The sequence below is a fragment of the Hirundo rustica genome, chromosome 26, assembly GCF_015227805.2.
Source record: "Hirundo rustica isolate bHirRus1 chromosome 26, bHirRus1.pri.v3, whole genome shotgun sequence".
Lineage (NCBI taxonomy): Eukaryota > Metazoa > Chordata > Aves > Passeriformes > Hirundinidae > Hirundo > Hirundo rustica.
In genome coordinates, this window is record NC_053475.1 from 4,043,949 (window position 1) to 4,070,935 (window position 26,987).

Here is a 26,987-nt window from a genome sequence, read left to right on the forward strand (position 1 = left end):
GCTGGTGGTTCATGCTGGAGGCAGCAGGCTGGGGCAGTGGTCCATGCTGGGGCCAGTGGTCCGTGGTGGTCCATGCTGGGAATACTGGAATGTTCTGGGGCAGTGGTCCATGCTGGGATCTGCGGGCTCTGCTGGTGCGGTCCATGGTGCTCCACCGTGGTCTGTACTGAGGATGCTGGGCTCATGAGCCACAGAGCAAGGAACCCACAGTGACCATCCCAGTGCCCACAGTGACCATCCCTGTGCCCACAGCCGGGGGACTCCGCGGGTGCTCGGCAGCAGGATGAGGTGGCTCCAGCCCTGGGGCTGTGCCCCCGGCCCCTGTGTCTTCCCCCGCTACGGGGATGTGCCAAACCCGGCCGAGCTTGGATTACAGAATTCTGGAATATCCTGAGCTGCGAGGAACCCCTGGGGATCACTGAGTTCACCCCCTGGCCCTGCAGACCCCCCAACAATCCCACCCTGAGCACCCCTGAGAGCGCTGGTTCTGGACGGCGGCTCCGGCAGCCCGGCCATGCCCCGAGGGAACGGGAACGCCGGGGTTCAGCTGGAGCAGAGGAGGCTGAGGGGAGGCTCCTCGGGGGCTGCAGCTCCTCCCGAGGGGAGGCGGAGGGGCAGGGGCTGAGCTCTGCTCTGGGACAGGGACAGGAGCCCAGCAAGGGCAGGAGCTGTGCCAGGCCTTGGGATGGAGCTCAGGGAAAGGTTCTTCCCCCCGAGGGTGCTGGGCACTGCCCAGGCTCCCCAGGGAATGGTCCCAGCCCCGAGGCTGCCAGAGCTGCAGGAGCGTTTGGACACCGCTCTCAGGGGTGCTCAGGGTGGGATTGTTGGGGTGTCTGTGCAGGGACAGGGTTGGTTCAATGTCCGCAGTGGGATCCAGCCCAGGACATTCCGGGATCCCCGGACAGCTCCCGGCGCTCCCTCAGCCGCGCCCGGCTCTCAGGCGCGCCGCGGGCAGCCCTGTGCGGGCAGCGGCGTCGCGGGGTCCTCGCCGCCGCGCCCGGCGCTCCCAAGATGGCGGCGGGGCCGGTACCGGTCGTGTGAGGGGGGAGCGCGTCCCCGGCCGCCCGCGGCTCCTCCACCCGCCCGGCCCCGCTCCCCCCCCGCAGCCGGCGGGATGCTCAGATCCACCGGCTACTTTCGCGGCATCGACTGCCCATTCCTCAACGCCGGGGGGTCGGGGCCGGGCCGGGGGTGCCGCAGGCCCTACTGCCACTTCCGTCACCCCCCGGTTGCCCCGGCGCCGTGCGGAGCCTCCGGAGCCTCGGGCGACCCCAGCGTGGGGCTCCAGCTCGGACGCGGCGCAGGTACGGCCCGGCCCGGCCGCGGTATCCCCTCACCTTCCCCTTCACGTTCCCCGGGCTGAGGCTGTTCCCGTCCCCGCCGCCCCCAGCCCGGTCGTGCTTTCGCCCTCCGCCCCGTGTGTTTTCCCCCCGGCGAGAGCAGGCCCGTGCCTGGCCTCCTCCTGTCCCGCCTGCCCTCCGTTCAGCGCCCGGATCTGCCTCCGGCTGCCCTGAGCCCCCCAGCGCCGCGGGATCGCCCCCTCAGCCCCTCCGCAGTGCGGGCACCCCCGGGGCTCTGGCGGTATCAGCCGGTGCGGCCCGGCCGTGCCTCGGCTCTGTGGCTGCGTGTGCCCAGCCCCGGCCGGGCCGTGCGCTGTCACCTCGCCCTTGGTCCAAGGGAGGGTTTGAAGGAGCTTTGCGGCCCCCCCGGGCGAGATGGGGTCGCTGGGGTGGGTCGGATCCCGCCGCGGCCGTTGCACACGGGGTGTCGGGGAGCAGCTTCCCGGAGTGTCCGGGGACAGCCGCAGCTGCAGGAGGGCAGCGCTGCCCTGATCCCGTTCTTTGTCGCTCCGGGCGCTCGGCTCACGTGGCGCTGAGGTGTCAGCGCCGGATTCCAAAGCTGCTGACAGCTCCCGGGCCGTTAGATCCGTGCGGGAGCCGCCTGGGTCGGGGAGGCAGGGGCCGTCCTGGGGTCCCTGGGAGGCTGCGGTCAGCCAGACACCCCCCGGGAGGGGTTGGCGGGGCACAGAGCACTGCCAGGCTTCTCAAAGGCAGCCTGGCACAAAAACCCAGTGAATCAGACAGTCATGGAATATCCTGAGTTGGAAGGGACCCATGAGGATCAATAGTGAGCTATTGTTGTCCGTTCTTCCAGCAAGTCTTGTCATTTTATTTATGCACATTATTTGCTGTTCTGCTGATTTATTGGGAGAAAAAAGCCTTCATTCTTCTCCCTGGAAGAACCCTGCTAGCTTTCTTTTTGTCAATGCCTTGTTATTTCTGTTAGGTATAATGGGATAATAATGCTGGTGTGGACAGTCTCTAATAATCTGAAGCAGAAATTGCCAAACAAAGCCCAGCTTGTGTTTTTTTGTGTGCTTACTTAACTTTGGGTTGCTCTCAAGTTTGGAAGAAGATTAGTTGTTGATGTCTCCTGGTTACCAAGCCAGCTTACCACCACTACTAGTTTAAAATAAAAGAAGCATTCTCAGGGCTGTCACAGGCAGATAATTGTTGGAAATACAAAATTTTTTTGCCAATTTCAGTGTTCTTTTGAATTTTAAAAGCTTCCCAGAATGCTTTAGGATGGTTGTTTAGATGATGACATAATTATCTTTCAGTGTGCTGTTCCTGCATGTCTTTAAATATCTGTGGAGTGTCAGTTTTGGAACTGGAATTGCTTATTTTGGCCTGCACCAGGTGCTGCTGTGCTTGATAACAACTGGGGCTGGGTTGGGAGTTTGAATTGGGAAGGGAAAACCTCTGCATGCCCCTGGAAAGTGTGTGAGGCTCCCAGAGCCGTCTGGAAGTGTTGGTGTAAGCTGAGTGTGAAGGGCAAGAAAAATACCCCAGTGCCTTGCTAGGCTTGGCTTGGGCGTGTCAGAGGCAGGAGAGGCAGCCTGAGTTTTAGGAAGTAAGAGTTTACTTAGAGATATGGAATTGTTAATGTTGGAAAAGCCCTCCAAGTTCATCAAATCCAACCTTCAACCATTGTGGTCACCACTAACACTTCCAGAGATGGGGACTCCACCACTGCCCCAGGCAGCCCCTTCCAGTCCTTGACAACTTCTTCTGTGAAGGAATTTTTCTTAATATCCAACCTAATCTACAGCACTTAGAGAAGAGGTTTTTTGGCAAATAAAACCCACAGGTGGGCCTGGTTTCCCAAGGGGAAGTTTCTGCCACTTGTGAAAGAAGCAGGATCAGGAGGCTGAACTCCAGGCACTGCTCCCTGCAGCCAGCTCAGAGCCTGCCCCTGCGTCTTTCCCAAACTCCTGGCATCCAGCACATGGCACAGCTGGCATAACAGGGATCTGTGAGTTCTGTCTCAGCTCAGGGTTTGCCTCCAGCCATTTTTAAATGTTGGTTCTGTGTTGACTCCCACCTGCAGAGCTGTCTCCAGGTCTGGGGCCTTGAACATGAGGAGGGCGTGGAGCTGCTGGAGGCCACAGAGCTGCTGCAAGGGCTGGAGCCCCTCTGCTCTGGGGCCAGGCTGGGAGAGCTGGGGGTGCTCAGCTGGAGAGGAGAAGGCTCCAGGGAGAGCTCCGAGCCCCTGGCAGGGCCTGAAGGGGCTCCAGGAGAGCTGCAGAGGGACTGGGGACAAGGGCTGGAGGGACAGGACACAGGGAATGGCTCCCAGTGCCAGAGGGCAGGGCTGGATGGGAGATTGGGCAGGAATTGTTGGCTGTGAGGGTGTTGAGGCCCTGGCACAGGGTGCCCAGAGCAGCTGTGGCTGCTCCTGGATCCCTGGCAGTGCCCAAGGCCAGGCTGGGCAGGGCTTGGAGCAGCCTGGGACAGTGGGAGGTGTCCCTGCCATGGCAGAGTGGCACTGGATGAACTTTCAGGTCCCTTCCAACCCAAACCAGTCTGGAATTCTGTGATTCCAACTGAGAAACGGGAGATGAGCAATGGACCTGCTGCAGTCTCAGGCTTTTAAAACAGATTCCAGTGAGTCACAAAATGTTCCTGATTCCCGTAGGAGCAGAAGACGCTTTTGCAGTTATTTTGCAGTGCTTGGCTCAGCTTCCTGGGAAGGATTCCTTCCCAGGAAGGAAGGTTGAAGTGCTCCTGTCATTTCCCTGCCTGCCTGAGGCTCCTGTCTCCGGGAAGGATCTGTAGGATTTACACTAGAGGGTGTAGTAGCTCAGCCAGAACCAGGCAACCATCTTCTGGGAGCAGGTTCTCTGTCCTCCAGGGCTTGCTCCCTGCCAGGGGAACTGCCTGTCTTGTTTTGAAGTAGCCTCCTAACCATGCACACGGGCAGATCTGACCTATTTAATCACATCACTTGGTAGAGAAGCTTTAAAAGCATCATTTTTTTTGCCAGGGCGGGTGGGTTTCTACACCAAGAGCTACAGCCGAGATCGGTGTTTTCTGGGATGTGCCTAGAAAAAAAGGATAACATCTAAAGGAGCAGTGGCTGGGGCTGGCTTTGATGTTTGAGGATCACCGGAGGATTGGCAGGAGCCCCAAAACTCTTGGTGCAATTTCGTAGCTTTGAAAAGAGCTTTTGAAAACTGCGAGTGGAGCCGGCCCTGGCAGGTTGGGGGGCAGGGCGTGGACACGTGCCAGACGGAGCAGAGAGGATGTGAAAAGAGGAATTAGTGGGATGTAGCGCTGTTCCTCCACTATTTTTTGTTCACCCTCACCCCTCCAGGTTTCCCAAGGTTCAGCAGTTCATAACATGATCCCTGTTTTTGATACACAGTGCTCCCAGGCACTGGGGGACAGTGGTGCAGAGCCCTCCCTCCCCTTGGAGATGTGCAGGAGCTCTGAGTTTTCCCTGCCTGCTGCTGTCTGCATGTGTCAGGTGTTTCCTCTGCTTCCATAAATACAAACACACTGAGTGAGGGGCATGTTTGAACTGGGGTCTGAAACATGCAATGCTTGGTGTGGGAAATCTATTCCCATGTTTTATTGCAGGATTGCCTGTGTGGTAACAGAATGTGGCTGCCTTGGAGGTTTGTGAAAATTCTGTGCTGGCAGAGCGTTGAGGCTGATGGAGTTTTCTCCCCAGGACTGGGAATCTGGAGATTGCAAATTCTCATCCTGACTTGGCTGAAGTGCTTTTTCCATCTCTGAGATGACTAAAACCCACCTGCTTCAGAGCAGGATGAAAAGATTATTGAATGTGTGTGAAGTGCTTTGAAAGCGTGCGCTGTAAGGAGGAGGGAAGAGCTGCCTTCAGTCCTAAAAGCGTCTTTTCAAGAGCCGTAGAGGGGAAAAATAGGTCTCTCTTTAAAGTCGAGGTCCTGAGTATGGTGAAAGACATAAAAGAGGCATAATACAGCTCTTCATAAATATCTTAAGGTAGGCAGCCCTGGTTTGCTGGTTTGATGCTGTCAGGGGGTGTTTTGGTGGTGGATGTTTTTGAACTCAGAGCACAAAGCTGCTTCCAGGTCTGGAGCTCTGAGCTCTTTTGTCTTCACTGATCACAGAATTCTGGAATGTCCTGAGCTGGAAGGGACCCACAAGGATCACTGAGTCCCAGTCCTGGCCCTGCACAGACACCCCAACAATCCCACCCTGAGCACCCCTGAGAGCGGTGTCCAAACGCTCCTGCAGCTCTGGCAGCCTCGGGGCTGGGACCATTCCCTGGGGAGCCTGGGCAGTGCCCAGCACCCTCGGGGGGAAGAACCTTTCCCTGAGCTCCATCCCAAGGCCTGGCACAGCTCCAGCCATTCCCTCAAGTCCTGATCCTTGTGTCCTTTTGCGATGGGAAGAGCCAGCCAGGCTTTCAGCACCCTGCCTGAAGTACTTTGTTCTGTAGTGGAGTGCACTGAGCTTCTCAGCAGTTTTCTGATGTGGTCCAAAGCTTGTGGAGCAGTTTTCTTGCTGTGTGGATTTTCTATCTGGGTGTACAAAGCTTTGCAGGTTAGACCTGGATCAAATCTGTGGAAGGTGTCAGGGTCAGAGTTCTGCTCCTCTGATTGACACACAGTGAGCTGCTGCAGCACTGTTGGGCTCAGGTCAAGTGTGGAGAAATCCTTGGGCTTATCTCCCCAGCTTGAACTCTGGATCCTGTCACTGGTGCAGGGAGGTATTTCACCTCTCTCTTCTGCCCAAAAGCATCCACATAGGATGGCTGTGGCCTGCATGATCCCCCCGAGGGTGCTGGGCACTGCCCAGGCTCCCCAGGGAATGGTCCCAGCCCCGAGGCTGCAGGAGCGTTTGGACACCGCTTTCAGGGATGCCCAGGGTGGGATTGTTGGGGTGTCTGTGCAGGGGCTGGAGTCAATGATCTCTGCGGTTCCCTTCCAATTGAGGACTTTCTATGGTTCTGTGAAACTTGGTAAAACCTAAAGAGGCTCTTTAAAAGTTAAACCCCAGATTTAATCACCCCCAGGTGCCAACACAGGGTCAGGGCCATCGTCAGGTTCCTCACACAGCGCTTTGCTGAGGGGCTGTGCCTGTTTGGTGGGAGCAGCCTTGGCACAGGCTGGGATTTAGAGCTTTGCCGTGACTCACACTGCAGGCCGTGTTCACACTGTGTGTGGAATTGATGGGAAAAAGACCTTTCCCAGTGCGTTTTCCTTCCTGGAATTGATGTTGTGCAAGATCATCTCAGCAAAGAGCTTTTATTAGTGTATTTGCTACAGCAGAAGTGGAAACCCATGAAGTGTTTTCAGTATCATTTCACTGACAGAGCAAAGCAGGTGCTCAGTGTTGGGTGCTCCAGTCTGTGAACTGGGAGGGGGCATCAGTTCTCCTTTCCCCCCCAGATTTGTGTTTAGGAGAACAGTTACCAAAATGTCACCAGTGGATTTTATTTTTAGCCAAGTTTTGAAATGAAGAGTGAAGAATCAATGGGTGGTGAGGTCAGCAGTTTGGGATCTGTGGTGATTTCCCTGCACTGTCGGTTGGGGCAGTTTCCTGTGCGTGAGCAGGTGCCGTGTCCTTTGTGCCGGGATTTCAGTGTGGGCTCACAGGACACTTCCCATTTTTGATCTTTCTGTGGCTGTGGGGAGATTCCGCCCCGAATCCGAGTTTCCTCACGTGGGACAGTTCCAGATGTGTGAACAGCAGGAGGCGGGAGCAGATCTCCATCAAGCCAACAGGATTTTGGGTTTGGCACAGCTGGAGTTGTGCCAGTGCTGGTGAGTCCCCGTTCCTCTCCGCCCGCCCAGGAGCCCTTTGCTCTCCCGGGACCTCCCTCTCTGCTGTGGGATATCTTCCCTGACATTTGAGCACTTCCTCGAATTTCTGTTTTTAATCTCCAGCCGAGCCCCGGCGGGCTAGTGCGAATTCACTAACCCAGGGTTTCCCGGAGCGCGTTCCCTGCGCTGGGCGAGGCGGAGGCGCCGCGTGGCTGACGTGGGCTTGGGCAGGCACCGACAGGCAGGGCCAGGCTGTGTCCCTGCCCTGTCACCTCCTCCCCTGCTGCCACAGCGTGGGCAGCGGGGCTGCTGAGCTCGGGGGGGTTTGGGTCGGGCTGAGGGCACAGCACGGCCCGGGGGTGGGTGGCTGGGGAACCACCCCGCGCACCGTGTGCGGCTGCAGGTGCGGAGTGGGGACAGGAGGAGGGCAGGAACTCCCCCGAGGTGAGGGCAGCAGCGCTAGGAAGGAGGATCGGGCTCGGGAAGGCCTTGCAGACACCCTGAACCAGACCGAGCCGGGGCCGGAGGAGGGCGAAGGCGGGACCCGGGCAGGTCCTGCCCCAGTTCCCACTGAGTGCTGTGTCAGCGCTCGGGCACCGCGTGCTGCCTCCGGCCCCGGCCGGGGCGTCCCGGCAGCACCGGGCGGCTCCGGCATGAACAAGTATCTGCAGTGTTTATTGACCCCGGGCAGCTCAGGTAACTCTTTTTGAAGTTTTTGGCTTCCTGCGGGGTAAGGTCGAGGTTTGGGGGATGCGGCTGAGGGAGATGGAGCAGCTGGAGAGAAGCGACTTCTCCAGGGAGGCTTTCACGTGGTCACCATTCATTGAACAGGAGATCTCAGTCCTGGGGCATCTGCCTCTGGAATATGTGGGCTGTGCAAAAAGCTCCGATTGGCTTTGGAGGGTTTGGTTTACAATGGTTTTCATTTCCGTGTGGATTTTGGGTTTTTATTGAAGAGAGGATTGTGCTGGAGGTGTTGGGTTCTGTGGTTAAAAGTGCCTGTGGAGCTGCAGGTGTCCGAGACCTAAAGGAGCTGCTGAGTTTTAAATTCCAGCTTTTGTATTGTTTGAAGCCAGACAGGTTTTTAAAACAGCTTAAGTTTTGCTTTTAGCCTTTCATACGTCACAGCAGAAGTGTTTTAATGTAATACAGCTTGAAAGGTGCTTTTCTTTAGCTTTTAACTTCATTTTCCAAGCGTCCAGTAAGTTGAAATAGTTGAGTTTTGGTGGGGTTTTTTGTATTGGTTGTTTTTCTTTTTTTCTTTTTTTCTTTTTTTTCCCCTTTTTTTCTTTTCTTTTTTTCTTTTTTTTTCTTTTTTCTTGTCTTAAGTGGGCATTTTTCACCCACACTAGTTAAATAATAAGACAGGTGTTGAGCAGATAACTTATCTGGGGCACACCAGAGAAAGGCTGGAAAATTAAAGGTCTGCTGGGTGCTGCTGCTTGTGACTGTGCTGGTTGGAGTAAGTTTTCAAGGTGAGGGTGAATAGAGAAAAGTCACTAGAATACTTGAAATATTTAAACACTTGTGGGTTTTTTTCCTTCTTGCGCTGCTAATTGCATTTTTGAGTAGATCCTTAGTTTTATCCAGCACGTTACACAGGAGATGTCGAAATGGTTTCTGGGCTTTTTCTCAGAGAAAAAAAAAAAAAGTCTCAGTTAAGTTTGTTTTGTATTTTGAGGAGCAACTTTGTAGCTAAAATGAGAGGGTCAGGGGGTAATGGAAAGATCTCTAAAGAACATTGAATATCCAGATTTTCAAACGTTTTCAAACGTTGAGACTCCGTTTTCCAGCCTGTGCATGACAGGCTGTGGGGTCAGGGTGTATTTTGGGTGCCAGTCTTTATCCTCAGCCTGTCCTGGCCAATCCAAGCCGTTGGAATTCTCACATTCTTTCCTAAGTTATGGGAGAAACGTGCCAGTGGTGTGATTTCCTCTTAGGAAAATGTATCACAGACCTTGATGCTCTTTGCTGTTTTAGACCCGAGTGGGTGGGACTGTCAGTGATTTTGGGCATAGAGGGGTGGGAATGATTTGTATGGGCCAGGTCGTCGTATCCCGGCTTTTGCATCCCTGGATTTCAGTGGTGTTGCTGTGTGAGGCAGTGACAGCCCCAGCTGTCCTTGGGGACTCCCTGTAAAGCCACCAAGAGGGTGAAGCTGCCACATTCAATGGCTTGAGGAACTTTCAGATTCTTCTTTTGCTGCACCAGACACAAAACTGCCCAAAGTTGTGTCGTCTTGAATAAACTGAGGAGGTGGGTGCTGCATGCCAGGTTGTTTCTGTCTGAGCTGCTTTGTGGGATGTGCCCTGATGGGTTTCCTACTGGGTCGTTCCCTGGTAACTCTTCCAGCTCTGGAAGGACATTCTGGAGCTGCTCCTGCTGGAATGAACCACTTGGGCAGGTCCCTGTCTCAGGAGATCACGACTTTGGACAAGGGCTGGAGGGACAGGACACAGGGAATGGCTCCCAGTGCCAGAGGGCAGGAATGGATGGGAGACTGGGCAGGAATTGTTGGCTGGGAGGGTGTTGAGGCCCTGACACAGGGTGCCCCTGGATCCCTGGCAGTGCCCAAGGCCAGGTTGGACAGGGCTTGGAGCAGCCTGGAACAGTGGAAGGTGTCCAGGAATGAGATGGGCTTGAAGTTCCCTTTCAACCCAAACCATTCCATGATTTCTCCCTGGGCACTGCCTGCCCTCAGTCTGGGATGGCTCAGCTGAGGAAACAGCTCAGAGTACAGGACAGAGGTGGTGTCTGGCTGCTCTTGTCCCCTGATGTGACCCCCTCCCTGTGCCGTGTCACCCCTGGGGTTCAGCCCACGGGGACAGGTGGCCACTTTGGCCACAACACCTGGAGAAACCAGCGCTGCCCCAGCTGGGTCCCAGCAGGGCTAAAAATACCCCGGAGTGAGAGACGACTGTTCAGAGGTTTTTTTCAGCCTTGCTAATATCAGACTTTCTTTTCTCATATTTGCATCCTTTTTTTCCGTGAAAGAAATGACTGTAGAGGTTCATGATGTACTTTGAGGCTGTGGCATTAAATACCTCCCCTGGAGGAACAAATCCAGGGACTGGGGTGCACAGGGATTCTTCTGCCTCTAATACCTCTGAAACCTTGCTTCCTGGTGTTCCCTGACCAGCACAAGATTATCTCTGCTTTTAACACTTAATTTTATAATTAGAGTTATATTTCAAAAACACAAAAAAGGAGCAAAACAAATCCTTGGACTAGGGTTGAATTTAAAGTTGAAGAAACATTTCTCTTAGCTCCCCTTCCGTGCCCTCCTAACCCATTTCCTCTGGATGATTATTTGAAATGTACTATTTTAAATCTCAGTGTTAATTATTTCCAAGTGGTTGCGTATTATTATTAAATTAATTGTTGGAAATTTGCTTTGGGTCCTGGCAAATGAGCTCTGTGCCAAAACCTGCCATTTCTTGTGTGCTCTTTAATTCTGAGGAGTAGCAGAGCTCAGGCTGCTGGCAAAACCTCTCTGAAACACTTTGTTCTTGAGGAACCACTGTCACTTCTGCGAAGCGTTAAATGAAAAGCTCAGGATGATTTTCCAGTGGTGATAATTTTTGTGCAATCACAGAGGTTGTCCCTTTGCTGAGTGCTGGCACTGTAAACACAGCGAGCTCTTAAGCCAACAAAGCTGTTCCGATGACGTGAAATAAAAATGCCTTTATTTTGTCTTTTTTCCAAAGAGCTTCCAAGCAGCTTTCACCTTCCCCACCTCCCCATGAATGCACCTTTTGTTGCCAGCTGCAGGTGACCCAGGGGAATGGGTGACTTCAGCAGCAGCAGGGCTTGAAAATCAAAAAGAGCTGTGAGATCATTGTGTCCAACAGTCGGCCCAGCCACCATGGTCACCACTAAACCACGTCCCCAAGTGCCACATGCACACGGTTTTTGAACCCTTGCAGGGACAGCCACTCCATCAGTGCCCTGGCAGCCTGTGCCAATGCCTGACAATCCTTTCTGTGAAGAAATGTTCCCAGTATCCAACCTAAACCTCCCCTGGCCCAGCCTGAGGCCGTTCCCTCTCCTGTCCCTGTTCCCTGGGAGCAGAGCCCGACTCCCCCGGCTGTCTTCTCCTGTCAGGAGCTGTGCAGAGCCACAAGGGCCCCCTGAGCCTCCTTTTCTCCAGGCTCAGCCCCTTTCCAGTCCCTCAGCCCCTCCTGGGGCTCCAGCCCCTTCCCAGCTCCGTTCCCTTCCTTGGACACACTCCAGTCCCTCAGTGTGTGGGTTCACTAGAAGAAATATTCAATGCCTTTGACCCCTGCTGGTCCCTCTGCAGCTTGGCCAGCAAAGGCTTTTGTTTTTAATTCCTAATTGCTGTAGATTGGAAAGTTTCTAGGTTTTGCAGCCTTTTTGTCTGGCGGCAGCAGCAGCTGGGTAGCTCTGTTGGATCTGGAAGAAGCAGTTGTCCATTTGTCCAGTGCAGCTGTAGCTGCTGCAACCCTGGAAGTGTCCAAGGCTGGACAGGGCTTGGAGCAGCCTGGGACAGTGGAAGGTGTCCCTGCCATGGCAGGGTGGCACTGGATGGGCTTTAAGGTCCCTTCCAACCCAAATCTTCCTGGGATTCTGTCTCCCACCTGTATTCAAGAGCTGAACTCCTTTTCCAAAACCTGCAGGTTTACATTGACCAGCACCTGTCACAGATTTGGGCTTTTCTGTATTTAAAGCATCTCAGGTATGTGCTGTGGTAGAGCTGGAAGAAGAAAAAAAAAAAAAGAAAAAGAAAGAAAGACTTTTCTCAGGAATGATTCACTGTAAAGTGAGTTTTACCTTCACACAGGTGACCTTGTCCTCCCACTCTTCTTTAATGTCAGCTTTGTTTATGGCCCTTGCCTGTTGCCCAAACTAGAAGGACCAGTGAGGAGTCTGGCTCAGGGAAGCTTTGTAATAATCCAGCTCCACCTTGGAACTGAGGCCTCGTGTCCCTCAACCAACATGACAGTAACCAGGAACAAAACCCATCAGCCTGGTTTTTTTTAGGTAGAATCTTGTTTTATGCTTCCATATTTTCTGTGCTGCAGTGGCTGATTTAAGCACAGCTCAGTTGGGTGTGTTCTAAAGCAGTTCTGAGCTTAGTAAAACGTTCTCTGAGGTTCTGCGTAAAATATTAATAACTTGTTTGCTATAATATTGATGGTAACCTCATATTGTGTTCTCAGGAGGGTTATTTCATATGGCTGAGGTACATTAATTTATTAAAATAGTTTGTACTTTAAAAAGTGTTCATTTCACAATCCTGCAAGGGGCTGGTATCTCAAGTCTCATTATCTTCTGATTCCCAAGGGTCAGAGCAGACTCTGCTTCGCATCCCTCCAAAAAGAGTTATTCACTGAGTGCCTCTCGTTTGCTCCCTCAGGAGCTGCAGCCATCTGCTGCATCAGAGCAGCACCCCCAGTGCAGCTCCTCCTGTACACCCCGAGTGTCCAGGTTAGAGAAAGGAACAGGAGGGGGGAAAACATGAAGCAGGCTCCTTGGAGTGTCAGATCCCAGTGGCAGGAAAATCTTTCCCTTTCTTGGTTCCTGGGAGTGTGGTTTGGCAGCTGAAAAGCTGCTCTGATTTCAAACAGCAGGTTGAACATCTCTGGTTTGGAGACTCGTGTGCTTATGCCTCATCATATATATACACATGTAAATATATATCTATTTGTGTGTGTGTTTTTATATAAATAAAACCCCCTCCTGCCGCGTTTCTGCTGCATCATCTGCAGATGCCTCCTGCCCAGAGGGGACGGTGCTGATGGGAGTTGTGGAGCTGACACAAGTCTTTCATGGCCAGGCAGCCTTTGATCAGCAGTGCTGGAGAATCCATCAGGCCTTCCCCACTCTTCCACGAGAGCTCTTTCCCTGCCCTGTCTCAAAGCCTGTGGCATGTCCTGAGGTTATAATGTGTGTTTTCATCTGGCTTTTCCAGCCACAGGAAATGTACCAGGAGTTTTGTGCTAGAGATTAACAGCAGACACCACGTCTGTGCTGGGGTTGCCCTCTGCTTTCCCTGATCCTGATATAGTTAAAATAGTTTGGTTTTCTCTATGGATGAGATGGCTTTTGTTTGGTTGAGGTTTGTTGGGAGGTTTTTTTGGCAAGTCTCTAGATCCAGACTCTGTGTTCTCTGTTTGCAGGCCATCTGATATTTAGCCCTGCATGAATTACCAGGCTTTCAGCTGTTCCCTTAAAATATTTGTGCTGAATTTTAGGTCTCAATCCTGATTTAGAGACTCCTCCAGGCCTCAGTGCACTGGTCCTTTCTGCCAGTGTGGAGCTGATGTTTCATACCGTGGTCAGAGATGGGCTGGTGGCCATGGAGAGCTGTCTGCTCCTTATCACTTCTTGGGCTGATATTATCCCTGATAATTCTGATAATCTGTACATATCCTTGCCTTGAAACTGCTGCTGTTTGCACATGGGTTTGTTCATGTTTTTCTTCTTTTTATCTGCTTTTATTCAAGGTTTCTAACCAGGAATTGGTCTGTCCAGTGCTCGCTGCCCTGGTTTGTCACCTGCTCCCTGCCTCTGTCCCTGGCTGTGCTGGGTGTCCTAGGGAGGAGCACACCCTGGGTTTGGAAGTTTTCTTTGTGTCATGATTACAGCTCTCTGCAATAGCTGGAGGGGAACTGGTTATAGAAATAGCACCTTGTTCCTCTCCCCCACGTTTGTGGCTCTGAACAGGGCTCAGACAGGCCTGTGGAAGGTGGTGACACCACGCTGCCATTGCCCAGAGTCCCTGTTCAATCAGGAGCTAATTGGTTTGGAAAAAAACTTCACAAACCCACAGGGATAAAAAGTATTTTCTGAAACTGCTGCCTTTATTTCAAGCCAGCCTCTTTCATTCTGCTTCCTTGGGGGCCAGTTCTGCCAACTGCTAGACAGATCCTTTTCCTGTTGCCAAAGGAAGCTGTGCATTCATGCATCCTCTCTAAAATCCCCAAACCTACCCTGCCCCCCCCCAAAAAAAACCCCTGCAATCCCCTCAGTCTTATGGGAATGGTAGAAATGGCTCTTTTAACACTGTCTGTTTCTGAGTGTTATTAGAAATTCTTTCATCCCTCTTAGACTTGAGAGGTTTTTAATTTTCTGTTTTCCGTCTCTGTGCTTACTGTTGGTTCTTCTGCATATCCATGTTGGAGAGCCAGTTTTGGTACTGTCCTTGTAGCAGAGAATAAATGCTCCTCTGGAATGTCAGCATCTAGAGATGCTGTGATAAAACAAGGATTGAAAACAGTTCAGAGTCAAAAATCAGCTGTTAATGTTCCTCTAGCTTCTGTCAGTTTGCTCAACGCTGCTGTTGCTGGAGTCCTGGAATGGTTTGGGTTGGGAGAGACTTTAAAAATCGTCCGGTCCCACCCCCCACTGCAGGCAGGGACACCTGCCACCATCCCAGGCTGCTCCAAACCCTGTCCAGCCTGGCCTTGGGCACTGCCAGGGATCCAGGGGCAGCCACAGCTGCTCTGGGCACCCTGTGCCAGGGCCTCAACACCCTCACAGCCAACAATTCCTGCCCAGTCTCCCATCCAGCCCTGCCCTCTGGCACTGGGAGCCATTCCCTGTGTCCTGTCCCTCCAGCCCTTGTCCCCAGTCCCTCTGCAGCTCTCCTGGAGCCCCTTCAGGCCCTGCCAGGGGCTCGGAGCTCTCCCTGGAGCCTTCTCCAGGCTGGACATGGAGGAGAAGCCATTGAAGGGACTTTTCTGGAAAGGGGGATGTGGAAAAGGGAAACGTGTTGGGTGTTCAGTGTTCTTGTCTTGGTGGTTGCTCTGAGTGGTTGTGTTGCCCGTTGTAGTTTTTCCTTCCTCCCAGCAGCTCTCGGTTTGTCAGTCCTGATCAGAGTGGTTTTCTTGCAGCTGCTGTGAGAAACACTGAGCCTTGAGGAATACTGGAGGCCTTTGGTGGCGTTAGGTGTTGGCATTGGGAAATAAGAATCTAATCCACAGTTTCTCACTGGAATCCTCTTACCTCCTTGGTGGCTTCATTGAATCAAGCAGATAGTTCTGTCACAGTCAGCTCCCCTTGGGCCTAATACAGTGATTATTCTTTGTTGCCCTGAAGAATATTTAATTTATAGAGCTTTTCCATGAGTATTAAAAGCACATTTTAAACAGAATTTTAGTCCTGGGAGTAGTTTGTACAATCTAGTTTAGTCTAGGCCGGAGAACATCACTGGTGGCTTTTGGTATCCAACATTTTTTTATTCTGTGGTGCAAGAGTGTGGCTTTTGGTTGTGTCATTCATTGCTGGGATTTGACCAGAGCAGACCTTAAAAAGACCTCTTTTAAATTTTACTTGAATTGCTGGCAGCAAGTGATTGTTATTGTTCTCTTTCCAGAGCGAGGCTATGATCCCTACAACCCTGATCTTCCCAGGCCCTCGCTGGAGGCCGAGGATGGCACTCTGGCTGACATTACCGATGTCACACCCGGGATCCTGGAGCTGGAGCTGGTCAACAAGGCCATCGAGGCAGTGAAGAACGAAGTGGAGAGGGAGCAGAAGAAGTACGAGGAGCTGCTGGAAACCACCAAGGAGTTTGGTGCTTCAGAGGGCTCCTCACTCATTTCAAACACACCCGTGTCAGCTACTGGGCCTCAGAATGATTCCTTTGCCTCCTTGGAGTATAATCCAGGGAGCTACAACTTCAGTAATAACTCAGACTACAACCCCACTCCTCTGGCTGCTGCTGGCCGGTCCAGTAAATACACTTTGGATTCCTCCCGCTCCAAAGGGAGCTCGCTGGAATACGTCCCCAAGGCTGTAGTACAGAATAAAAAATACAGCAGCACTGTCACTAACAATAAATATGTGATTGATGACTCCAAGCCTTCCACGGACTTGGAATACGACCCCCTTTCCAATTACTCTGCCAGGCTGTTGGGCAAAGCCACAACCAAGGGGTCCAAAAGGGAAAGGGCCGCTGATTACGAGGACTCTTACTCTCCCTCACGGAAGAAGCTCTGTGAAGATCCCGATGATGACGAGGTGTTGGCCAGGTTCTCCTCCTCTGAGGATGAGGCTGAGGTGGAATATAAAACAGCTTCTGGTAGTTCACCCTCAAAAGCTGGTTCTGAGAGTGAGTCAAACAACGAAATCTCCAGCAAAGGGCAGAGCACGAAAGTGGATGGCTCTGCTTCCCAGAAGAGCAAAGAAGCAGCACCGCACAGGGAGGAACTTCCAAATTCACAGAAAAACCTTGGCAAGAACTCAGCAGACAAGAACTCAAAAGCAGCGAAGTTGTGTTCCGGTAAGAGCAACACGGAAATTGAAAATAAAAACAAAGACTCCAAAGACAAAACAAAAAAGAAGAAAACAGATGTTAGTAAAACACCAGGCCTCAGTGAGGCTGGGAAGAAGGAGAAAAATAAAAATGCAGACAAAGACAAAGTGCTCAAAAAAGAAGAAAAATTAAAAACCAAGAATGAAGAGAAAAACAGCAAAGACAAAAGCATCAAAGTGAAAACAGATGGGAACTTGAAGAAACCTGAAAAACAGAAGTCGGAAAAAGTGGATGGGTGTAAGAAAGAGAAGTCCAAGTCCACCGCCAGCAGTTCAGGGAAAAGCAAGAGCGAGGGTGTCACCAAGGGCTCAGAGAAAGTGGGGAGCAGCAAGAAGGAGTCACAGAGCAAAACAGCTGACGGGAAAAATGGCAAGGAAAGCTCTGGTCATAAAAACAAGGAGAAAGGGACCAAGACCTCCCTGGAGCGGAAGAAAGACAAGGTCAGTTCTGGGGGACAAGGAGAGCCGAAGAAGGGTCGGAAGCAGCGGAGTTTGAGTCACGTCGACCTGTTTGGAGACGAGAGTGGAGATGAGGATGACAAAGGCCGACCTTTGTCCTCCTCGTTACTTGATGTGAGCTCGGACTTGGATGGGGCTGACTCTGGCTCAGCCTCTGAGAGCGACAAGGACAGGACAAAGAAGGTGAAGCGCTCAAAGCTGTCCAGGTCATCATCATCCTCCTCGACATCTGACGACATCGATTATTCCATCCTTGAGAAAGATGTGGACTTTGAGTCAGATCCCATGGAGGAGTGTCTCAGGATCTTTAATGAATCTAAAGATGTGAAAACTGAAGACAAGGGAAGGCTGGGGAAACAGGTAATGCTGGGCTGGGGTTGCTGGTTCTCTGCTCTCCAGAGGTGGAAGGATTCTGGTTTGGTTTAGTGGTGTTGCTTGTCTCAAGTAGCTGAAGAGGGAGACTCCACGTGTTGGAAGAATCTCTTCCTTGTTGTGACTGAGTGCTTGGAAGTGTTTGCACCTGAATTTACCCACTGGGTTGAAAGCTGCTGTGAAATGCAAGTGTTCATTTCCCTTTTGTGTGGAAAGCTTTCAGGGTTATCAATTACTTCTGTCTCCATCTCTCCTGAGAACCTTGAGCGTGTGGATGGCTGGAGAAAAGGCTGCAGGGGGGTGAATTTTGGGGGTTTCAAAGCCAGTCTAAGATTGCCAGTGTGGGCTCTGCCTTCTTGTAGCAGGGTTTGAGGAACATCGGTGCAGGTAGAACCTGGATGGGGTGTTGGTGCAAGTAAGTCCAGTATTGGTCAGAAACTTTGGAGACTCCCCAAATTCATATTTCCTATTCTAAATGCATACTACAGGTAGTTCCTCAGGATCTCTGGATACCTTGTGGGTGGTGCAAGCAAGAAATGGAGGGTAAAATTTCTTCCAGTGGTACCTGCTGCTTCAGACTAAGGAGATAAAAAGACAGTATTTACGTAAAAAGAAAATGGTTGAAGGGCACATAAACTGTAGCAGGAATTACTGATCACTGAATTCGGAAAGTGCTGAACAAGGGGCTGCCACTCACAGCAAACAGTTAATTGTGGCCTGGAGAGACACAGCTCAGCTGTCAGCAGCCACGTGTGGCTCCTTTGCATCCCTGCACTGAGGTTTGTTTCCCTGCTTCTTTGGGAAGGAGGCTCACTGCAGCACAGGGATCTTCCTCTGGGAGATGGGTGTCTGTGGGTAGGCACCTGGTGGGTGGCATTGGTCATGGGGCATTTTCTTTGTTTATGGAATAATTTCCTAGATGGGCCCATCGTGGTTTGACACTGGCCAAACACCAGGCACCCACAAACGTTCGTCACTTGCCCTCCCCTGCTGCAGCTGCGCAGAGGAGAGAAAAAATTCAAACAGGGTTCGTGAGTTGGGATAAGGACCAGGAGAGAACGCTCCAAGGGCAAGACAGGCTCAGCTCAGAGGGACAAAGTGAGTTTATTGCTAACAAAATCAGAGAAGGATAAAGAGAAGTAAAATAAGCCCTTTTCCCCCCAGCCTCTCCCTCCTTTCCACTGACAGCACAGGGAGACAGGGCAGGAGGGTTTGGTCAGTTCCTCACTGAGATTTTCTTCTGCTGCTCTGGGAGAGGAGTCCTTCTCCTGGGAGGCCGTGGGGTCCCTCCCACGGGAGACAGAAGTTCTCCACGAACACCTCTGGCACAGGTCCACGCTCACGAGCAGCAGCCCTGCTGCACCTGCTGCAACGTGAATTCCCCTCCACAGGCAGACAGTCCTCCCAAAACTGCTGCAGCGTGGGTCCTGGGTCCCTCCCATGGGCACACAGTCCTCCCAAAACTGCTGCAGGGTGCGTCACTCATCCACGGGGTGCAGTCCTGCAAGGACAGGCTGCTCCAGCCTGGGAGCAGAGCCCCTCTCTCCACCGGCTCCCCCACTGGGTCACAGCCTCCTCCAGGCATCCACCTGCTCTGGCGTGGGTGCCTTCCCCAGGGGCTGTGGTGGATCTCTGCATCCCTGTGGATCCCCAGGGACTGTGCATGGATCTCTGTATCCCTGTGGATCCCATGGGCTAAGAGTGGATCTCTGCATCCCCATGGATCCCCAGGGACTGTGGTGGATCTCTGTGTCCCTGTGGATCCCCAGGGGCTGTGCATGGATCTCTGCATCACTGTGGATCCCCATGGGCTGTGCATGCATCTCTGTATCCCTGTGGATCCCATGGGCTGTGGTGGATCTCTGCATCCCCATGGATCCCCAGGGACTGTGGTGGATCTCTGTGTCCCTGTGGATCCCATGGGCTGTGCATGGATCTCTGTATCCCTGTGGATCCCCAGGGACTGTGGTGGATCTCTGCATCCCCTGTGGATCCCACGGGCTATGAGTGGATCTCTGTATCCCTGTGGATCCCCAGGGGCTGTGCATGGATCTCTGTATCCCTTTGGATCCCCAGGGGCTGTGAGTGGATCTCTGTATCCCTGTGGATCCCCAGGGGCTGTGCATGGATCTCTGTATCCTTGTGGATCCCCATGGGCTGTGGTGGATCTCTGCATCCCCTGTGGATCCCACAGGCTCTGAGTGGATCTCTGTATCCCTGTGGATCCCATGGGCTGTGCATGGATCTCTGTATCCCTGTGGATCCCCAGGGACTGTGGGTGGATCTCTGCATCCCCTGTGGATCCCATGGGCTGTGGTGGATCTCTGTATCCCTGTGGATCCCCAGGGGCTGCAGGGTCTCAGCTGCTTCACCATGTTCTCACCACAGCTGGCAGAGGAGCCTCAGCTCCGACGCCTGGAGCAGCTCCCGCCCCTCCTTCTCCACTGCCCTTGGTGTCTCCATGTCGTTTCCCTCACATGTTCTCACCTCCTCCTCTTCTCTAGCCGGAATTAAAACTGCACACCCCACTTTATTTTGATTTTCTTAAGTCTGTTATCACAGAGGCATTACCATCTCCTCAAACTGGCCCAGCCTTGACCAGCAGCATGTCCATCTCCAGGGCCAGCAGGGATTGGCTCTGCTGGGCACGGTGGAAGCTTCCAGCAGCTCCTCACAGAAGCCACCTCTGTGCCTCAGTCCCTCAGGGTGGGATTGTTGGGGTGTCTGTGCAGGGACAGGGGCTGGCCTGATGATCCTGAAGGTTCCTCCAGCTCAGGATCTTCTGGGACTCTGTGTTTCCAGGAAGCTGCGTGTGGGCAGTGTGGTGCTTTTCTGCCTGGGAGAATTGCATTGTGAGAGAGTTTATTAGGGATGGAAGTGAATTAACAGGCTTTGGAGTTCCTAGGGAGCCAAGTGATTCAGGGGGAAGTGCTCATCCTGAGAGCCCTTGTGGTGATGAACACAGGCTTATCCCAAGTGCTGCCCGAGCTCATCCCTAAATCCAGCCTTGGGCTCTCTTGCTGAATTTCAGAGATTGTCAGGCTCATCTCAGAGGTTTGCCAGGAGCTGCTTTGAAAAACTGAAACCAAGATTGTCCAGAGAGCAGTTGGAGTTTTGAAAAATAAACTTGCAAAGTGTTTTGTATCAATTAACAACCAAATGGAATCTCAAGAAGCAGATTTCCAAGTGGTTCTCCTTGTCCAGGAGCAGGTCTGAGGTGTCAGCTTGGAGCAGCTTTGCCTGAGGGGTGCTTCTGCCTCCTGCTGAGGTTCTGGATGTGACCTGGGCTGTCACCAGAGTCTTCCTGCAGTGACAGCTGTGGATGAACCTGCAGAAAATGTTTCCCTAAATGTGGGGTGGGGACATTGTGGTTTGGTGTTGAGCAGGTGTCAGCACATGCCCAGGGCAGAAATGAGTCAGTTCTCAGCTTGTTAAAAAACCCAAACCACCCCAAAGCCCCTGGACTCTAAAAATGCCATGGGAGGTGATGTGTGTGAGTGGCTGGCAGGGGAGGGCTGATCCTGCCCCGTGGAGCTGCTGCTGGGGTGGGAATGTCCTGCTGCTGTTCCTTGGCTTCCTGGGGTCACAACAAGGTTCTTGTCAGTGGCCCAGCAGCTGACCACATGTTCTCACCTGTCCCCTGCAAGACTGACCCAAAAGGAGACTTTCCACATCTCCCTCTTGCGAGGGATTTTCTAATCTGTTCTCCTGTTCTTTTGTTTTCCAGCCATCCAAAGAGGAAGCAAATGAAGAAAAGACAGAAGATAATTTAACTACTTTGTTTCCCGGCCAAAAAAGAAGGATCTCTCATCTTGTCAAACAAGGAAATGTAAGTGCAGATTTAGGAGCAGATGTTTAGGTTGTTCCAAGTGAGGGTTTTCTGTCCTGACCCTGGAAAAGGCTGCGCTCCCAGGGCCAGGCAGCAGTGTGGGAGTTGTTTGTGCTGGAATCAGTCTATGGCAGTTTTATTTCCTCTCTTCCTAATTTCTCAAAAAACTCACATATTTAGGATCTGTTAAAAGTGGCAGCCAAACTCTAATAAATCTTCCTAAAACGAGGGGTAGGCTGGGAGGAGTGAATGAACTGTGCTCTTGGTAACCCTTTGGGATAGGTTGGGGTGTTCATTTCTCTCCAGTATAGCTTTATTCAGTGATTTCAGTAAAAATTAACTGGACACAAATTCACTCTGTGTCTGCTGGTATTTTTCTGTGCCTTGTGGATCTGAAAGATACTGCAGTAATTTGGTCAGATGTTTAAAACATTACCTTACATCTGTTCTGAATCAGCCAAGATCTCAGCAGTATTTGTCTGGATACTCTTCTTTCCCAGTTGTGCAAATACAGAGGAGAAGAATTAAAACAAAACAAAACAAAAAAGCCAGGAAGACATTCTGATTTTTTTTTTAATTCCTTTCTCCCTGGGATTTTAATTCATGTTTTCTCTGAGGGTTTAATGTGTTTCCCTCCAGGTGCTGAGCACAGATTAGTTTTATGTTGCAGCAGGATAAGAGTGGAGGCTTGTGCACTAATTTGAGCTGGGTAGTTCAAATTAATTGTTCTGTCTTTCCTCTCTGCCTTGGAAAGGTTTTTTTTGCCTTTAATAATTTGAAGCCCTGGGGTCAATACAATGGGTTTTATTTAACTACATATCTCCAGCCAGTTCATGTGGATTGATAAGGGCCCTTTCTTCCAAAGTGAAGAGATAAGAGACTGAAGCAAATGGCTTGGAAATTCATTAACTCAAATATTTATTGTAAAGAGGCACCTTTTAGACATGCACAAATCTTTAAATATATTTTCTTAATGTGACAGCTGATCCCAAAATGCTTTCCAAAGATGGGAGCCCCAGCACAGGCTTTGCTTGGGCAAACAGAGCCGGTCTGGTGTGCTCAGCTGCCAGGACCTGCATTCCCTGGAGTATCTCAGCTCAGAGCAGCTCCCAGCTCTGTCCAGGAGGTGCTGTAGCACCTGAACTGCCGCTTTTCACCTCAGAATTGAGGCCTGTGCTTTGCTGTGCCCCTCCAAGTGGAATATTTGCTCAGTCTTGCTCGTGATTTATGGCTCCAGGACGGAGCAGGAGAGGGGGGGAGGGAGCCAAGTTTGGGGTTGGTTGCCGGGGGAAATGGGGGGCCAGAGGAATTGCAGGTGAGGCAGAAAATGAGTGGCCTGTCCTGCTTGGAAGTCTGTAATTATAATTTAATGTCTGACTGCACTCAGTTTGGTATCCAGAAGCTGCTGTCAGCATCAGAGGCTGGGAATGCAGGAGGTGCCAGCTTGCCCCCAGGTGTTACACTGGGCCACCCTTCTCCAAGGAGATTTCGGGAGGCAAGGCCTCTTCCTCACATTTCAAAGGCTGTTAAGTAGAGTGGAGAAGTTTGTACTACTGCTGCTCCTCTTGCACTTCTGCTGCTGGGAAACTTCCCTCCTTGCTGACACGATTTCTGGCACTCTTCCTGCAAACCTAAAATTGGCCGTCAGAGGAAATGCGAGTGGAACCTGTTTGTTCTGTAACGGCCGAGGCAGAAGTGGAGGCACCTTCTGAGGTGCCTCCAGAAGTGGGCAGGGACAGAGCCTCTTTGAAATTCAGAGCTCAGTTTATCTGATGCTCTGATCCCATAAATACATATCTGTGAGGCTTTTAAGCAGTTGCAGGGCTGCAGAGAGGTGGGAGCTGCTGTGGTGCAGAGGTGGCTGCAGGGGCTCCTCAGGGAGAGAGCAGTGGAGCTCAGTGTCGTGTGGAGGATTGCTGTCACTTTTCCATTGCGGTGGAAAGCAAAGCAGGCAGCACAGGGCAAGGCTGGGAGTGTTGATAGAGCCCAGGGTTGGGCTGGGCACAGCCGTGGGGAGCATCATGCCACTAAAAGCAGTTCATTAACGCCACCTGCCAGCTGAGGAATGTTCCAGTGAGCTGGGAGGCCTTCCCGGAGCGTGAATCATTAATGCCATGTTTGTCGAAGGACGACTCCTAATTATTTTGTTCTGGAAGACAGTTGGGATCTTGTCCTCTCAAACCCCTGTAGTTGCTAACGGAGGGGTTGAGGAGAAGGGACCTTTCTGGGGTGAATGGAAGGCAGGGGGTGTGGATGGAGCAGGGGAGCTGCTGGCCCTAAATGCTGTTTGTCTGTGCAGGCAGAGGCCCCGAGCAAGCCGGTAGTGCGGCCGTACCGTCCCCCCACGGCCCAGGAGGTGTGTTACCAGAGGATCCAGCTGGCTCAGCAGCAGGCAGCACAGCTGGTTGGGGCCGTTCAAAAGACCTCTCTCTGTTTGCCAGGAGAAAAGAGGAGGATTGCTCATGTGCCAAATGCAGCCCTCACCGCAGCAGCCAAGCAAAGTAAGCCGGCGGCGGGATTTGGGATCGCTGTCCTGTGCTCCTCCTGGTCAAAGGCACTACCGTGTGTTTACATTTCTCCTGAGCGCGTGGGGAAACTGTCAGGGGATGTGTAGGGCTGGTCATGACTTGAATCTTTGCTGATAGTGTCTGGTGGAAAGTCTTTCCCTGAGAAATTCCAGCCTGTTCTGAGAAGCGACAGGTCAGACGTGTACAGCCTCATCTGTCTCGCCCGGCCTCCCTCACTTCAGCCTTTCCTGTTTCTGTTTCTTCCTTGGATCGTGTTTGCTCTTCATTCCCTCTTCCATTTAAGCCTTCGGAGGTGGCTGGAGCAGGAGGGAAGTGATAATTAATGCTCATTGCTGTCCCTTTGTAATGGAAGGACTCAGAGCTGACGTGTGGGGTGTCAGTGCCTTCCAGCTGACAGAGTTACCTCTTTAAACTCTGCTGACTCAGTCCCCCCAAAACAAACCCAAATGAGACACGTTTCCTGGCAGATTTCTTCATCCTTGCCTTCAAGCTGGTAAAATTGCCCAATTTGTATCCCTTTGGAGACCTGGATTTGAGAAAATCACAGCTTGCAGCGCTGGCCTTTGATAGTGAGTTCATTCTGGCAGCCTGAAGCCCAGTGGCAGGATTTGCACCTGAGTGTTTTGTGTTCCCTGCAGGCCTCGGGAGCAGCAAGGCGACTCTTGGTGGCAGGAGTGTCACACCTTCCAATGACTCTGAAGCCCCCACCCTGCCTCTGAAGCCTTGCACCTTGGCTGGGATGGCTTCCAAGACCACCAGCACCATCGTGCCCAAAAGGGTAGCACATGTTCCCTCCTTACAGGTAAGAGGAATTTGAATTCTTTCCTGTCATTCCCCGGGGAGGGTGGAATGTTTGATCCGGCTGTTCCAAATTTAGCACTCCCTGAAAGTGGTGTTTTGATTATGTTGATTAAGTGGGTTTGTTTCTTCCTGTGGTTTTCCTAGATAGCATTGTGTAAAAAATTAAACACTCGAGGGGTAGGAGCTTAAAAAGGTGGAAATACTTAAGTGCTGCTCTGATCTCTGTGAATATTGATCACTTGTCTCCAGTTTGAGCCTTCTCTTGTGCTGACTGGCCTGGGTGTGTTTGGGTCAAGGGCTTGGAGCCTCCCGTGCTGAAAAGCCAGGGATGGATTTGTGGCCTTCCCAGTGGGCCACACTGAGGCAGGTGGTTATGAATGATGTCCCTCTGTGACCTAGAGAGTAAAATGTGATCACTGAACTTCATGCTGCTGCTGGTGTTTAAAGAAAAGACTATTTTGTCTTTGTTAGTTGTTTTTGTTTCATTCCTCTTTGCCCCTGGGATCTCTGCCCTGCCTTTGGGTACCTTTGCTGTGAGTTCCTTAGCAAGGTGACAGGACACAGGGAATGGCTCCCAGTGCCAGAGGGCAGGGCTGGATGGGAGATTGGGCAGGAATTGTTGGCTGTGAGGGTGTTGAGGCCCTGGCACAGGGTGCCCAGAGCAGCTGTGGCTGCCCCTGGATCCCTGGCAGTGCCCAAGGCCAGGCTGGACAGGGCTGGGAGCAGCCTGGGACAGTGGAAGGTGTCCCTGCCATGGCAGGGGTGGCACTGGGATGATTTTTAAAGCCCCTTCCCACTCACACCATTCCATGGTTCTGTTCAATCCCTCTTTTCTATGAGCACTGGAAAGCTGCTCCTTGCTAAGACAATTCAGAGCAGAATTCCTCATGGAGCAGCCTGGGGATGGCATAAGGAGCTGCCTGCTGGAGTGGATGGCAGAACGTGGTTAGTGCCAGGACTTGATTAAAGATCCCTTTATTGATGATGTTCTGTGTCAAGATCTGTCATAACTTGCTATGATGATTTCTAGAAGAGTGAAAAGTAATTTTCTTCCTTTCCCACCCCAAACTGCCACCGTGGTACTGTAGAACTTGAAGGTGATTAAAAAGACGGGAAATAACTGAAAGGGTAAAATATTTAGCAGAGTTACAGAGGCGCTTAAGAGTATCATACTAGAGATTCAGAATTTATATATTTAATGAAAATAAACAAATCCCCTTGAACAGGGCATCAACATGAGAGTCTCCTGGGGAAAATGAGCACTTTTCCCATTGAGATAGGACCAGTTCTCCCCTTGGAACAAGCTCACATCTTCCACAGAGCTGTTTTTATTCCAGCTTGCAGCAGATGGTTTGGTTTGTGGATATCTCTTGGGTGGGATGGAGAACAACCGACAAAACAGTTGGGTGTTATAGAGATGAATGTACATTTTCCTCTCTGAAAAAGAGACAAGTGTGCTGTGACGTGAGGAGTAAACTGGTGTGAAATGGAAAACTGCAGTGCTGGGCCGTAGCTCAGTCTGTCATGCAGGTCTTGAAGAACATGCAGTTAAATTGAAGGGATAAATCCCATCAGGAACATCATGATTGGCATTAAAAAAGGAAGAAACCCCCCAATGCAGTCAATTTGCAGGAATGCTCCAGGATGTGGGATGGGTTAAGTGAGTGCCAGCCTGGCAGGAGGAGCCTCCTGTTCTCTCCTCACAGCCAGAGAACCAAACCTGTGTGTGGTGCCCATAACTGGTGTTGCGTGTTCATGGCTCCAGCTCAGCCTGTGGTGCTTGGTGTCATCCCAGCCTTGGATCTGTCGCTGGAAATGTCAGCATTCCCTGCTCTGGAATGCCTGTGTGTGACTAATGCCACTGGAGTCCTTGCTCCTGGCTGACTTCAGAGGGAAATACAGCTGTTTTCTAAAGGAGTTAAAGCACTGAAGGTGGTGAAGCCTCAGGTGGTATTTTGAGTGCCAAAAGTGCTGCGTGTTAAGTTTGGCTTTGGGCAGATTTTCAAAAAGGAAGTCACCCCTTGATTAATAACAGGAAGGGGGAGAGCCTCAGAGCAACCTCCTAGAGCCTGACCAGCCTCTTTCTCTGTCTCACCTCCAGAGCACCGCTTTACAGAGGCCTGTTATTCCCACAGAATTTGGAGCTAAAGTCCCAACCAACATTCGTCAGAGGTATCTCAATCTCTTCATTGATGAGTGCCTGAAATTCTGCTCCTCCTCACAGGAAGCCTTCGACAAGGTGTGTACAGATCCCTGCTTCTCAGGAATGAAGTTTGCAGCAGGGAATGACATCCTCTGCCTTCTAAAATGGTAGCAAATCCAGAAAACTGGATTGGATTTATGCTTGCAGAAACCTGGGAGCAGGAACTAGATGATCTTTAAGGTCCCTTCCAAGCCAAATCGTTCCCTGAGTCCATGAAAACTCCTCTATCCACAAACAGCTCAGTCGAGGAACCTGGCATTAAATATTACCAGACCAGAAAGTGTCATTGCAGTGGGGGCTGCCAGTAGGAAATCCCATCTTTCCCTTCATTTGGAAAGCTTGCCTGATCCCTTTAACAGCCCCGGGAGAGGAGTGCAGAGCAATGTGCATTGTGCTTGGAGACGCTTTGGTGCAGCCAGA

The 26,987-nt window shown here is 51.7% G+C and overlaps 1 protein-coding gene across 1 annotated transcript in view; it reads left to right on the forward strand.

Annotated features, from left to right (window-relative positions):
- The first annotated feature begins 1,038 nt into the window (after nt 1-1,038).
- Nucleotides 1,039-26,987, forward strand: part of REXO1 (RNA exonuclease 1 homolog) — a 42,952-nt gene continuing 17,003 nt past the window's right edge. The window contains exons 1-6 of the mRNA XM_040086889.2: nt 1,039-1,304; nt 15,435-17,194; nt 20,934-21,035; nt 23,335-23,536; nt 24,202-24,365; nt 26,466-26,603. Coding sequence (XP_039942823.1) covers nt 1,115-1,304; nt 15,435-17,194; nt 20,934-21,035; nt 23,335-23,536; nt 24,202-24,365; nt 26,466-26,603 — 2,556 coding nt within the window. The 5' untranslated portion in view covers nt 1,039-1,114. The remainder of the gene's footprint in view (nt 1,305-15,434; nt 17,195-20,933; nt 21,036-23,334; nt 23,537-24,201; nt 24,366-26,465; nt 26,604-26,987) is intronic.